The sequence below is a fragment of the Carcharodon carcharias genome, chromosome 1 (assembly GCF_017639515.1).
Source record: "Carcharodon carcharias isolate sCarCar2 chromosome 1, sCarCar2.pri, whole genome shotgun sequence".
NCBI lineage: Eukaryota > Metazoa > Chordata > Chondrichthyes > Lamniformes > Lamnidae > Carcharodon > Carcharodon carcharias.
Genome location: NC_054467.1, coordinates 115,077,266 through 115,089,747, shown reverse-complemented (window position 1 = coordinate 115,089,747; position 12,482 = coordinate 115,077,266). Strand labels below are relative to the sequence as shown.

Below are 12,482 nucleotides of genomic sequence, written 5' to 3'. Positions count from 1 at the left end.
TTTGTAGTCACAGTATTCATATGGCAAGTTCAGTTCAGTTTCTGGTCAATGGTAACCCCCAGGATGAAGATAATGGGGATTTCAATGAGGGCCATTGAAAGTCAAGGGGCAATGGTTAGATTCTCTCTTGTTGGAGATGGTCATTGCCTGGCACTTGTGTGGCGTGAATGCTACTTGCCACTTATCAGCACAAGTGTGGATATTTGGACATAGACTGCTTCAGTATCTGAGGAGTCACAAATGGTGCTGAACATTGTGCAATCATCAGCAAACATCCCCACTTCTGACCTTATGATGGAAGGAAAGTCGTTGATGAAGCAGCTGAAGATGGTTGTGCCGAGGACACTACCCTGAGTAACGCCTGCAGTGACATTCTGGAATTGAGATGACTGACCTCTAACAATCACAACCATCTTCCTTTGTGCTAGATATGACTCCAACCAGCGGAGAGTTTTTCCCCTGATTCCCGTTGACTCCAGTTTTGCTAGGGCTCCTTGATGCCACATTCGGTCAAATGCTGCCTTGATGTCAACGGCAGTAACTCTCAGCTCACCTTGGGAGTTCAGCTCTTTTGTCCATGTTTGAACCAAGGCCGTAATGAGGTCAGGAGCCAAGTGACCCTGGCAGAACCCAAACTGACCGTCAGTGAGCAGATTATTGCTAAGCAAGTGCTGCTTGATAGCACTGTCAATGCTCCCTCCTATTACTTTACTGATGATCGAGAGTAGACTGATGAGATTATTGGTTGGGTTGGATTTGTCCTGATTTTTGTGCATAGGACATAACTGGGCAATTTTCCACATTGCCGGGTAAATGCCATTGTTGTGGCTGTACTGAAACAGCTTGGCTATGGGCGTGGCAAGTTCTGGAGCATAAGTCTTCAGACTTTAGCCGGAGTATTGTCAGGGCCCATAGCCTTTGCAGTATGCAATGCCTTCAGCCATTTCTTATATGAACATAAGAAATAGGAGCAGGAGTAGGCCACTCGGCCCCTTGAGCCTGCGCTGCCATTCAATATGATCATGACTGGTCTGTTGTAACTTCAACCTCACATTCCTGCCTACCCCCGATAACCTTTCACCCCCTTGCTAATCAAGAATCCATTTAGCTCTGTCTTAAAAATATTCAAAGATTCTGCTTCCACCACATTTTGAGGAAGAGAGTTCAAAGACTCATGACCCTCTGAGAGAAAAAAATTCTTTTCGTCTCAGTCTTAAATGAGTGATCCCTCATGCTTAAGCTGTGACCCCTAGTTCTAAATTCTCCCACAAGAGGAAACATCTTCTCCACATGCACCCTGTCAAGACCCCGCAGGATCTTAAAGATTTCAATCAAGTCGCCTCTTACTCTGCCAAACTCCAGTGGATACAAGCTCACCCTCTCTTACCTTTCCTCATAGGACAACCCACCCATTAATGGTATTAGTCTAGTAAACCTTCTCTGAACTGTTACTAACACATATACACTTATACAACTGAAGCATAACATCCCTACTTTTATAGTCTATTCCCCTCACAATAAACAATAACATCCTATTAGCTAGCTTTTCTAATTACTCACTGTACTTCCATCCTTTTGTGATTCATGCACTAGGACACTAAGATCCCTCTGAATCTCAGAGCTCTGCAATCTCTCATCATTTAGGTAATAAGCTAATTTTTTAATCTTCTTGCCAAAATGGACAATTTCCCATTTCCCATTATAGTCCATTTGCCAGATCTTTGCCCACTCACTTAACGTATCTATGTCCCTTTGTAGCCTCCTTACATCCTCTTCACAATTTACTTTCCTATCATTGTGTAGTCAGCAAATTTAGCAACCGTTCCTTTGGTCCTTTAATCCAAGACATTTGTATAAACTGTAAAAATTTGAGGCTCCAGCACTGATCCCTGTGGCACATCAGAAAACATCCTGCCAACCAGAAAAAGGCACATTAATGCCAACTCTGCTTCTTATTAGCTAGCCAATCTTCTGTCTATGCCAATGTGTTACTCCTTGTACCATGAGCTTTTATTTTCCGCAATAACCTTTGATGTGACACTTTGTCAGAGGCCCTCTGAAAATATAAGTACAGTGCATCCACTGGTTCTCCTTTATCCACAGCACATGTGACTCCTTCAAAGAACTCCAATAAATTGGTTAAACATAATTTCTCTTTCACAAAACCACATGGACTCTGCTTGAATTTTTCTAAGTGCCCTGGTATAACATCTTTAATAACAGCTTCTAACACTTTCCCTGTGACAAATATTAGGCTAACTGGCCTGTTGTTTTCTGCTTTCTGCCTCCCTTGCTTTTTGAATAAAGGGCGTATATTTGCTATTTTCCAGTCTAATGGAGCCTTCCCCAAATCTAGGGTATTTTAGATAATTAATACCAATGCATCAACTATCTCACTAGTCACTTCTTTCAAGAACTTAGGATGAAGTCCATCTGGACCTGGGGATTTGTCAGCCCGCAGCCCCAACAATTTGACGAATACCACTTCCCTGGTGATTGTAATTTTTCTGAGTTCCTCCCTCCCTTCCATTTTCTGATGTACAGCTGTTTCCGGGAAGTTACTTATGTCTTGTATAATGCTGACTGAAGCAAAATACTTGTTTAATTTATCTGCCATCTCCTGACTTTCCATTATCAATTCCCCAGACGCACTTTCTATTGGACCAACATTCACTTTGTTAACTCTTTTCTTTTTAAGTATCCATAGAAACTCTTACTCTGCGTCTTTAGGGCAGAATTTTAGCTCCCACGGGCGGGCGTGTGCCTGACCTGATCAGGCATAAAATCACACGAGATGACGTTGGGTGGTTGTCCCAATGTCATTGTGCACTCGCGCGATATTTCGCTTGACAGATGCTCGATATTTGAAAGTACGCCAGCTGACAATTAAGCGGGTAATTAAGCCCTTTAAGGAGCAATTGAATGTTTGTCGGACTTTATGTTTGTCGGACAGATCAATCGGCCAGGCGGCCTTTACATTTTTCATGAAACCTCATCTATCATGAAATCTCTGTTAGGAAATAAAATAAAAATAAAAACCTGAGGACAGCATTTTTACGAGGTATGCTTTCAGGTGTTTGATTGTGCTGTATGGACATTTGTTTCTGCTTTTTTATGCTTTATTTTATCTTTAGTCAGTCTGCAGCTCCCTGAGATAGCTGTCTGCCTTCAGGGAACTCTCTTGCAGTGCTCACCCTTGCCCTCTTCCCGCCCCCACCCCGGCAGCACTGAGCTTTTCAGCACACGTTTCACAGTGGTTGGCAGGTAATTGGCCAACCAGAGTGAAATTGCTGTTGGGGGCTTATCGCAGTCGGGGTCCGTTTCCCAACCACTCCTGGTCCTGCGGCTTGTGCGCGCCCAATGAGGGAAAAATTCAGGCCTATATTACTAGCTAGCTTCCTCTCGTACTCAAACTTTTCCCCCCTTATTAATCTTTTTGTCATTCTTTGCTGTTCTTTATATTCTTTCCAATCTTCTGACCTGCCTTCCAAACTTGCATAATTACATGTTTTTTCTTTAAGCTTGATATTGTCTTTAACCTCTTTTAGTTAACCACAGATACTGGGCCCATTGGAATGTATATATTCTGTGTATTCTGAAATATCCCTTTAAATATCTGCCACTGAACCTCTATTGACCTATCCCTTAACCTCATTTGCCAATTCACTATAGCTAGCTCTGCTTTCATGCCCTCGTAATTGCCCTTATTGAAGTTTAAACTACTTGTCTTGGACACATTTGTTTCTCCCTCAAAATGAATGGAAAATTCAATCATATTATGATCGCTGCAACCCTCGGGTGCCTTCACTGAGGTTATCAATTAATCCTATCTCATTGATCAATACCAGGCCTAGTATAGCCTGTTCTCTGGTTGGCTGTAGAACGTGCTGTTCTAAGAAACTATCCTGAAAACATTCTATGAACTCCTCATCTATGCTACCATTGCCCATCGGAATTTTCCAGAAATCTCCCATGATTATTGCTGTACTTTTCTGACAAGCTCCCATTATCACTTTTTTTATACTCTGTCCTAATACTTAGTTACAGTTAGGGGCTTGTGCGTCACTCCCACAAGTGACTTCTTGCCTTTATCATCTCTGATCTCAACCCAAACTGCTTCTAAATCCTGGTTTCCTGAACTTAGGTCATCCCTCTCTAATGTGCTGATACTATCAATAATTAAGAGAGCCACGCTCCACCTTTTCCTAACTTCCTGTCCTTTCTAAATACCATGTACCCTTCAAAATTCAAGTCTCAATCTATGTCATCCTGTAGTCATTTCTCTGCAATGGCTATCAGATCGTACTTATTTATTTCTACATATGTTTAGATACAGAGCCTTTAGTTTTGTCTTTTTATTATTTTTGTAGCTTCTAGCCTTATCTGCTGATTTACTCTTAGATTTTTACTCTCTATACTTTCCTGGTCGTGGTCTGTTTGTCATTTCCCATATTAATACCTTTCTCCCTCACCTTGTCTCTACTCTTTGGTTTACCACACCTTCCCAAATTTGATTCCTTCCCCCCACTATTCAGTTTAAAACCCTCTTTACTTCCCTAGTTATGCGGCTCGCAGGGACACCAGCCCCAGCACGGTTCAGGTGTAGACCATCCCAAAGGTACAGATCCCACTTTCCTCGATACTGGTGCCAGTGCCCCATGAACCGGAACCCATTTCTCCCAAACCAGTCTTTGAGCCACACATTCATTTCTTTATTCTTATTTGTCTTATGCCAATTTGTACGCGGCTTAGGTAATAATCCAGAAATTATTACCTTTGAGGTTTAGTGCCTAGCTCCTCATACTCAATAAGGAGGTTCTGCATGAGAACCTCTTTCCTCACCCTGCCAATGTTGTTGGTCCCTACATGGACCACAACACTGGATCCTTCTCCTCCCACTGCAAGTTCCACTCCAGCTCTGAGTAAATGCCCCGAACCCTGGCACTGGGTAGGCAACATAACCTTTTGGACTCTTGCTCCTTGCTACAGAGAACAGTGTAATCCCCCTCACTATACTGTCTCATACTACCACTACATTCTTTTGTGTTCCCCCCCCCCCCGCCCAGTTGAATGGCTTGCTGTACCACAGTGCCATGGTCAGTCAGCTCATCCAACCTGCAGCACCCTTTCACATCCACACAAGCTGAAAGAACCTCAGACCTGTTGGACAATTGCAGAGGCTCACACTCCTGCACTCCTGCCCTCTGGGTCCCCTTACCTGACCAGCTACAGTCGCACCTTCCTGTCACTGACCATCTTCCAAATCAGAAGATCCTATCCTAACTGGTGTAACTGCCTCCTGGTACAAAGCATCCAGGTAACTTTCCCCCTCCTTGATGTGTTGCGTTACAGTGTCCGCAGCTCAGCCTCCAGCTCAACGCCTTTGAGCCAAAGCTCCTCAAGCTGCAGACACTTACTGCAGGCATGCTTGCCCTGGATAACACTGGATAGCATCCAGGTGATCCCACATGCTGCAGCCGTGACACATCACTTGTTCTGCTATACTTGTGTGCTTTAATTAATTACTTAATTGCTTTATCCAATTATTTATTCTCTTTTATATATTTACGAACCTTATCACAAATTCCTGTACTATTTTAAACCTTATGAATAGAATAGATCTTGGCCACTTAGCAGATACTCACTGAACAGCTAGCTTCTTTCTCTGTAGCAGAGCAAGAACCAGGATGAAAGAGTTAGAAAAAAGCAAAGGAGCACCTCCTTTCCGTCCTCGCTAAACTCTCCCAGCTCACCAAACTCTCACACTCTATTGAGGTCGCAGACCCAGTACTAATCGCACTGAGAATGTCTGAATTTATATATTTTTAAATTTATTCATGGGATTTGTTCTAAACAAATGGACGAGCTGAGCCAATGAGTCTCTGGGTCCTCTTGCTCTTCTAGGTGATGGTTACTTTCTCTGGGCCCTCTTTTCACCCTGTCTTTTAGGTGTTGGTACTGCCTCCAGGTCCCTTCACTCTTGATATCGTATGTGTGAGGACAATGGAAGCTGAGATGAAAGGGGGAAAAAGGTATTCTGGAGTTACTGTGGCGAGCTTAGTTGTTGGTGGTTGGCTGATGGCTGTTGGCTGTGTGGGGAAGATCTCCTAGAAACAGCTCTAGGTTGGGAGAATGTGCAGTTTGAATCAGCCATCCAATCAAGCCAAAGAAGTCTTGGGTTGCAAATAGCAGTCTTGTTCTGAAGCCTTGGATTTCCATAGCAGAGTGAAAAAGAGTTTAAGAGGTTGTGTGGTATACCTTTATTAAAGCTACAGCAGTTTGCCATGGGTAATATTACTGGATTTTTATAGTTAAACATCTATAAGGGTGTGTTGCCTGGAAGGTGTTTACTTGTGGGTCTGACCAAGTAGGGAGTCTTTTGGGGGAATGTGTTGTAAGACTAATTTTAACTGTGTATCGGTCTTCTTGTGTGCCTAAGATTTCTTTTCTTCTTGTTAACAAAACTTTTACTTTTAATTTTTAAAATCCCAAAAGTGTTACTGGGCTTCTTGCTGCTGAGATCAGTATGTTTTCTTCTCGTTGTCAATAAAAAAAAAGGGCTTGGCCTGTAAGCCAAGTTCCCTTCTGGGATTTGGTTTGCTCAGCAATTAACGTCTGCCGTGGTCCTCACATATGGAATGAATCAATTTGGCTGAAAACTGGCATCTGTGATGCTGGGGACCCTGGAGGATGCTGAGATGGATATCCACTTGGCACTTCTGGCTGAAGATTGCTGCAAATGCATCAGCTTCCTCCTTTGCACTGATGTGCTGGGCTCCCCCATCAGTGAGGATGGGAATATTTATGGAGCCTCCTCCTCCAGTGAATTGTTTAATTGTCCTCCACTATTCATGACTGGATGAGGCAGGACTGCAGAGCTTAGATCTGATCTGTTGGTTCTGGGATCGCTTAGCTCTTTCTTATGCTGTTTGGCACACAAGTAGTCCTGAGTTGTAGCTTCACCAGGTTGACACCTCATTTTTAGATGAATTCTAATGTGCCATAGCCCAGAAATGTAGGTACTTTTTCTTAGTAGTCAGAAGAGCTTTTAAATGTGCTTCTTGTTGAATGGAAGGATCAAGGATGTCAATACATCTGTCTCACTAGATGGTTGGTTAACTTCCAGGATGTAATCTTGGTTACCCCTTCTCCTTTTCCCCTGAGCTCCAAAGTTCTCAGGAAATTGGGACAGAAGATATTCTAGGAGCCCATAAGCAAATTTCTGACTTGTCACATCACCTGGGAATTCATGCCAGTCTCCCTTATAGACAAGGAGAAATTTTATACCATTGTTGCAGATGTCCCGGTTCACTGTATCACTCTCCATTAATGGTATGTCCATTGCAGCATTAATAATCTGTGGTCCAGTCCAGGGCTTGATGTATGATCGTTGAAGACTACTGGGGTGCAAAATGTCTAATGTTAATTCTATAAATTAAGGTTAAGTGTCTATAGCTGGGGTGGGTGGGCACTTACTAGATAATTCCATTACCTGTTCACATTTAAAGAGACACCTAAGCTGGGTGTAGAGCTAGAAGCTATACATTTCTTACACTTTGTGAATAAATCTAAAACTGAGTGAAGATTGAATTTTGGTTTCCTCCTTCACCAACTGCCTGTAAGAAGTTTAACAGTCCAGCTTTTTGCAGAGATAGTGGAAAACAATTCTGCTATGAGGCCATCATACCTGAAGAAGATGGAAGTGGCGTGTCAACCACCATCTCAAATCATTTATTCTGTACCTTCCATCAAGGTTAGGAGTATTGTGCTGCAGTGTGTTTATCTGGGTAACACGTTATCCAGTGATAGAATAATGAATACAATGTTTGCCTTGCCTTTGGTATACTTAAGAAAAAAGTTTGTAATTTCACACCATATTGACTCCAAAGTAAAATCAAATGTAACATGTTTTATCGTAATGAAACTTGGATGTTGTCTTGTAAGCCCATCAGGGAGCTAGAGAAGTTTCACAAAAGAGTCTTCACTCTATTCCTAACATCAAGTGGCAAGAAAAGACCTCAGAGACAACTGGATTTGGGCCATGCTTAAGAAAGCACAGTTTTGATAGGTGACAGACCCTTAACATTGTACTATACTTTAAGTTGAAGGAAGAAAATGCTTAGTGAAAGTATATTAAAGACGTAATTAATTTCAAGCCCTGAGGAACACAGCTTCGTTCATGGGAAGTTACAGCTGAAGATAGAGCACAATGGAGCAATTGAAAGAAATCTGAATTGCCAATATGAAGCCAAGTGACAGTTCCAAGAGCAGAGTGTAGCTAGAGGATTTGAGCAAGTTACTTATGTGGTAAGAACTTTAGATCTTGCCTGACCTTGGTGAGCCACCAGTGGTATTGTTACAATTCGTGCTTTTGTACATGTGTTTGCAGTAAAGAGGCAGTTTCTATAAGCAGAACTACATCTCCCATGAGGTAAGTCACCATTGGGTGTGCATGAAAGGAGTGACATGCTGTACTATGTGTTTGCTTGGTCTTGACCCATTTCTTAGAGGGCAAAGTTACATAGCAGAAAACTACCTTTGGCTTCATAAAATGAATGGTAATATTTGAACAACAGCACACAAAGTCAGGCAAGGAGGAGTAAGAAGTCTGGTACATCGATGACTGCTTCATGCTCTCATCTGATCTTGTTCCTGTTCCACGGAATTCATTTCTTCCTATCTTGACTCCGTTCTCTCTTCCCTTGTCCAGTCTCTTCCCACCTAAGCCTGCGATTCGTCTGATGCCCTACACCATATCAACAATTTCCAGGTACTTGGCCTCAACAGTCTCCTCTTCACCATGGACGTCCAATCCCTCTATACCTCCATCCCCCACCAGGATGGTCTGAGGGCTCTCTGCTTCTTCCTTGAACAAAGGCCCGAACAATCCCCATCCACCACCACTCTCCTCAGTCTGGCTGAACTCTTTCTGTCACTGAACAATTTCTCCTTAAACTCATTTCACTTCCTCCAAATACAAGGTGTGGCTATGGGTACCCGCATGGGCCTCAGTTATGCCTGTCTTTTTATGGGGTAGGTGGAGCATTCCTTGTTCCAGTCCTACTCAGGCCCCCTCCCACAACTCTTTCTCCAGTATATCGATGTCTGTTTCGGTGCTGCTTCATGCTTTCATCTGAGTCAGACCAGCTGTGTTTTTCCAGCAATTCTTGTTTTTGTTTCAGATTTCCAGCATCCGCAGTATTTTGCCTTAATTTAAGGAGTATAATTAATTTTGATCGTACAGGGAGCATAGAGAGCTATTTCCTATTCTATTAGTGAAACACTTTTATACAGTGGGTGACAATGTTGAAAAATATTCATTCCCCAGTGTTGACAGCTCTCACTTTGAGCAGAATAGTTCACCATAAATATAGAGGAGATGGTCACCAGTTGCTCTTTCGCAGGTTTGAATCATTCTTAGTAACTTGGCAACTGTTCAGGTTGGCATGGTGAACACAACTCACCAAAAAATGTGTGTGCAATACATGAGGGAAAAACAAAAAGGAGAAATTACTTCCAAAAAAGCACATAAATAAAGGCAACTTAGATTTTAACTGTAATTTAAAGTGGAGAGATATACCTGTATATTGTGACATTTTGCAGGTCATTAGAAGACCTGGATTTTAAAACAAGTTAATTAACCAATAAAGTGACAGTGCCATAGAAATAAAGTTCCACTTCAACTTGAGACTGAGTTTGTAAAAAGCAGATCATCTGTCTGGCTTCACAAAGTTAAACCATCTAGTCTAATTCAGTTACCTTAACAGTTTTGTCATATATTTCAATATTTCAACCACTGCACTTGAGAGACTGTTCTAGAGTACCTGTTGGAGGACTGTCCCCAAACCACTTGTTAGTTGTGAAAAAATAGAGATTTTGGGGTGGAAATCATCATCTTGTTGTGTCGCTATACCTTCCCTCACTGCTATTTCAAACAGGCTCTGGAAATCTGGGTGGTAAGTTGGGTGTAGTGTTGTAGGTGGATTTGCAGGCTACAGAGGCTGTGATATGAATGCTCCTTCCGTGGATCTTGGAAGTAATGTGAATTATGCTGATATCAAAAAGTTGAGTTCGATGGGATGCTAATTGTCACTTCTCATGTACAAGAAATTCTAAAACTAATTTGGCCTTGTTTTGTCTATGGGTTTGGCAGGCTGAGGAACAAATCATTAATTTTCATCATACAGAATCAGTAAAAGGAGAGAGCTATTTCCTGTTCTATTAGTTTGATGCTTTTATATATTGGAATAAATTCACTTGTAGTAATCCAAGTACGCGTTTCTGGAGTAGACGTTTGGACTTTTCAGTACTCACATAAGTCTTCATAAAATAAAGCATGTTAATGAAATTACATTGTAAAAGTAAATATTTCCAACAAAATATTGTCTGTTAAAGAAATATCCACAGCTGGTGATGTTATATACTGTGTTGCTTTGGAACTGATTTATTTTACTTTCTGGGCTCTTGAAATTCTGTCATATCAGTTAGTTCAAATATGAATTGACGCAAGCTGTTTTACAGTTAGAGCACAATAATTTGAACTGGTGATTTTAGAAAGTAATTGGAGGCAGCAGCATGGTATGTCATTGTTCTTTTCGTAATATATGTGCACTCAGATGCAAACAGAGGGTCATGCCTCCATACGGCCATGTGACCTCAACAGGAAAAGGGGAGAGGGCGGGGGTCATTCAGGGAGGCTCCCTCTGGCAGTGACTATTTAAAAGTATATGAAGTCAAAAAGAGTTAATGCATGTCAATGCATCAGTATGTTACCAAAGAGAGAATATTAGAAACTCTTTATTATATGTTTTTAACTTTTAGATTACTTTGCCAAACGATCATCTAATGATGGCATAAGTATGATAGGATGCTATTCCAGACCCCCAGGAGGCTCCCTGTTACTGGTAGAGTATAGCTTCCTTGTGTTAAGATGAAAATTTATGAGGAGGAAATCATTTTTATTCATCTTTGGAAAACAACATTCAAAGCATTTTTAAAACAAAAAAGTGTCTCCTGAGAGCTGTCTTACAAGATGCAGTAACTTAATTATATTCTTTTAAAAAGATTTATTTCTGTTCCACTTCTTCTATATTTGTAATGCTATTCTTAGGAGTTTAACTGTTCAATTTAGTTGCATGCTGTAGTCAGTATTAAGGATGCTCTTTAAGAGTGAGTGAAGCAAGAGTGCTGTTTAAAGTGTTGGTGTTAGAAAATGCAGCACTGCAGTGTGGAATATTCCTTGTAGGAGGCATTTTAGTTCAGGCAGCTGTTCAACCACCTATATGCTAACAAGTCTTGCTGCCAGGTTCCTGAGGGGTCCTTGCTGGGAAAAATTAAAACCAAACCTCAGACCTCTCTGTCAGCTTGAAGAATTATATTTTTGCCAGTCTTTGGAGCGGACAGGAAATGACCCTTTCACAAACTGATTTTTTAAAAACAAGTTTTTCTGCCTAGAGCTATCCGGTCTTTCTCTTGCAGTAGAGGGCTCCCAGAGCATTTCCCAGTGTGTTCTGCTGATAGCTTGCCTGCACTGTAGCCTGAAGCCCATGTGCACTGTATGGATGTTGATGTTACAGTGTGTAGTTTGATTCTCTGCAAGCATTCAAGATGTCCAGCACACCTCATGACCCTTTCTATTCCTCTCCTTTTGGACCATTTTATAGGAGACACACGCCATACGTGGTGCAGCCAGACTATCGGATATATGAGCTGAACAAGCGGCTGCAGACTCGGACAGAGGTAAGTCCTTCAGTTTTTTAAAAATTGCACATAGTACTTCAAATGTGGTTTTGGAATAATTTCGCAGGAACTCATTATGCTGCTTGAAGTATTCCATTATATGCAGAAACACATGGCTGTGATTATTTTTGTAATTAAATTATGTGGCCTCATTATCTCTTGATGCAAATTAATTGTTTAACTTGATAAAAGCTGCCGCTTCTTCGCAGAATTTAATGAAGCCAAGAAATGAGGCATTTGTTTTTTTTCCCAAGACTGATCCTCCTAATGTGAAATTTTCTTGGTTTGGGAAGGGGACGGGTGTTTGATGTTTAAGTAATTTTTAATGAAAGGCAGCTAACCCACATTACTGAGGAGAAACATTTAATTTAAATTTGCATTGGAAAAGTACCTGTGTTTCCACTGAAATGATCACAAGCAACGCAGTGGGAGCATATTGCTGGATCAATGACAGCTGGTTGTCTGATACTTACTGTAAGTAAGAGGTGCTTGGAATGGCTCTTACTGCTGTAATAGGGACGTTAATAAGAAGAGGCTGAAATGGAAGTTAGTCTTTCCTATTGTGCTGCCACCGACCTCAGTTAGTTAAATTTAAGGAGTGACGGGGAATTTACAATAAACCATTAGACCGGTTAATTAAGAAAATCAGACTGTCATAGGTCTTTTGTCAGACAGTTGTTCATAAATTCATCTTTTATGTGTAAAGGCAAACAAGATATTTATTACAGAACTAAATTTTATAA

The 12,482-nt window shown here is 41.4% G+C and overlaps 1 protein-coding gene across 8 annotated transcripts in view; it reads left to right on the top strand.

Annotated features, from left to right (window-relative positions):
- The first annotated feature begins 11,393 nt into the window (after nucleotides 1-11,393).
- Nucleotides 11,394-12,482, top strand: part of LOC121280429 (LIM domain-binding protein 2) — a 330,324-nt gene continuing 329,235 nt past the window's right edge. For 2 of the 8 annotated variants that reach the window (XM_041192706.1, XM_041192619.1), the window contains exon 1: nucleotides 11,394-11,739. In XM_041192706.1, coding sequence (XP_041048640.1) covers nucleotides 11,608-11,739 — 132 coding nt within the window. In that variant the 5' untranslated portion in view covers nucleotides 11,394-11,607. The remainder of the gene's footprint in view (nucleotides 11,740-12,482) is intronic. The other 6 variants (XM_041192886.1, XM_041192810.1, XM_041192969.1 and 3 more) reach the window with 4 other exon arrangements.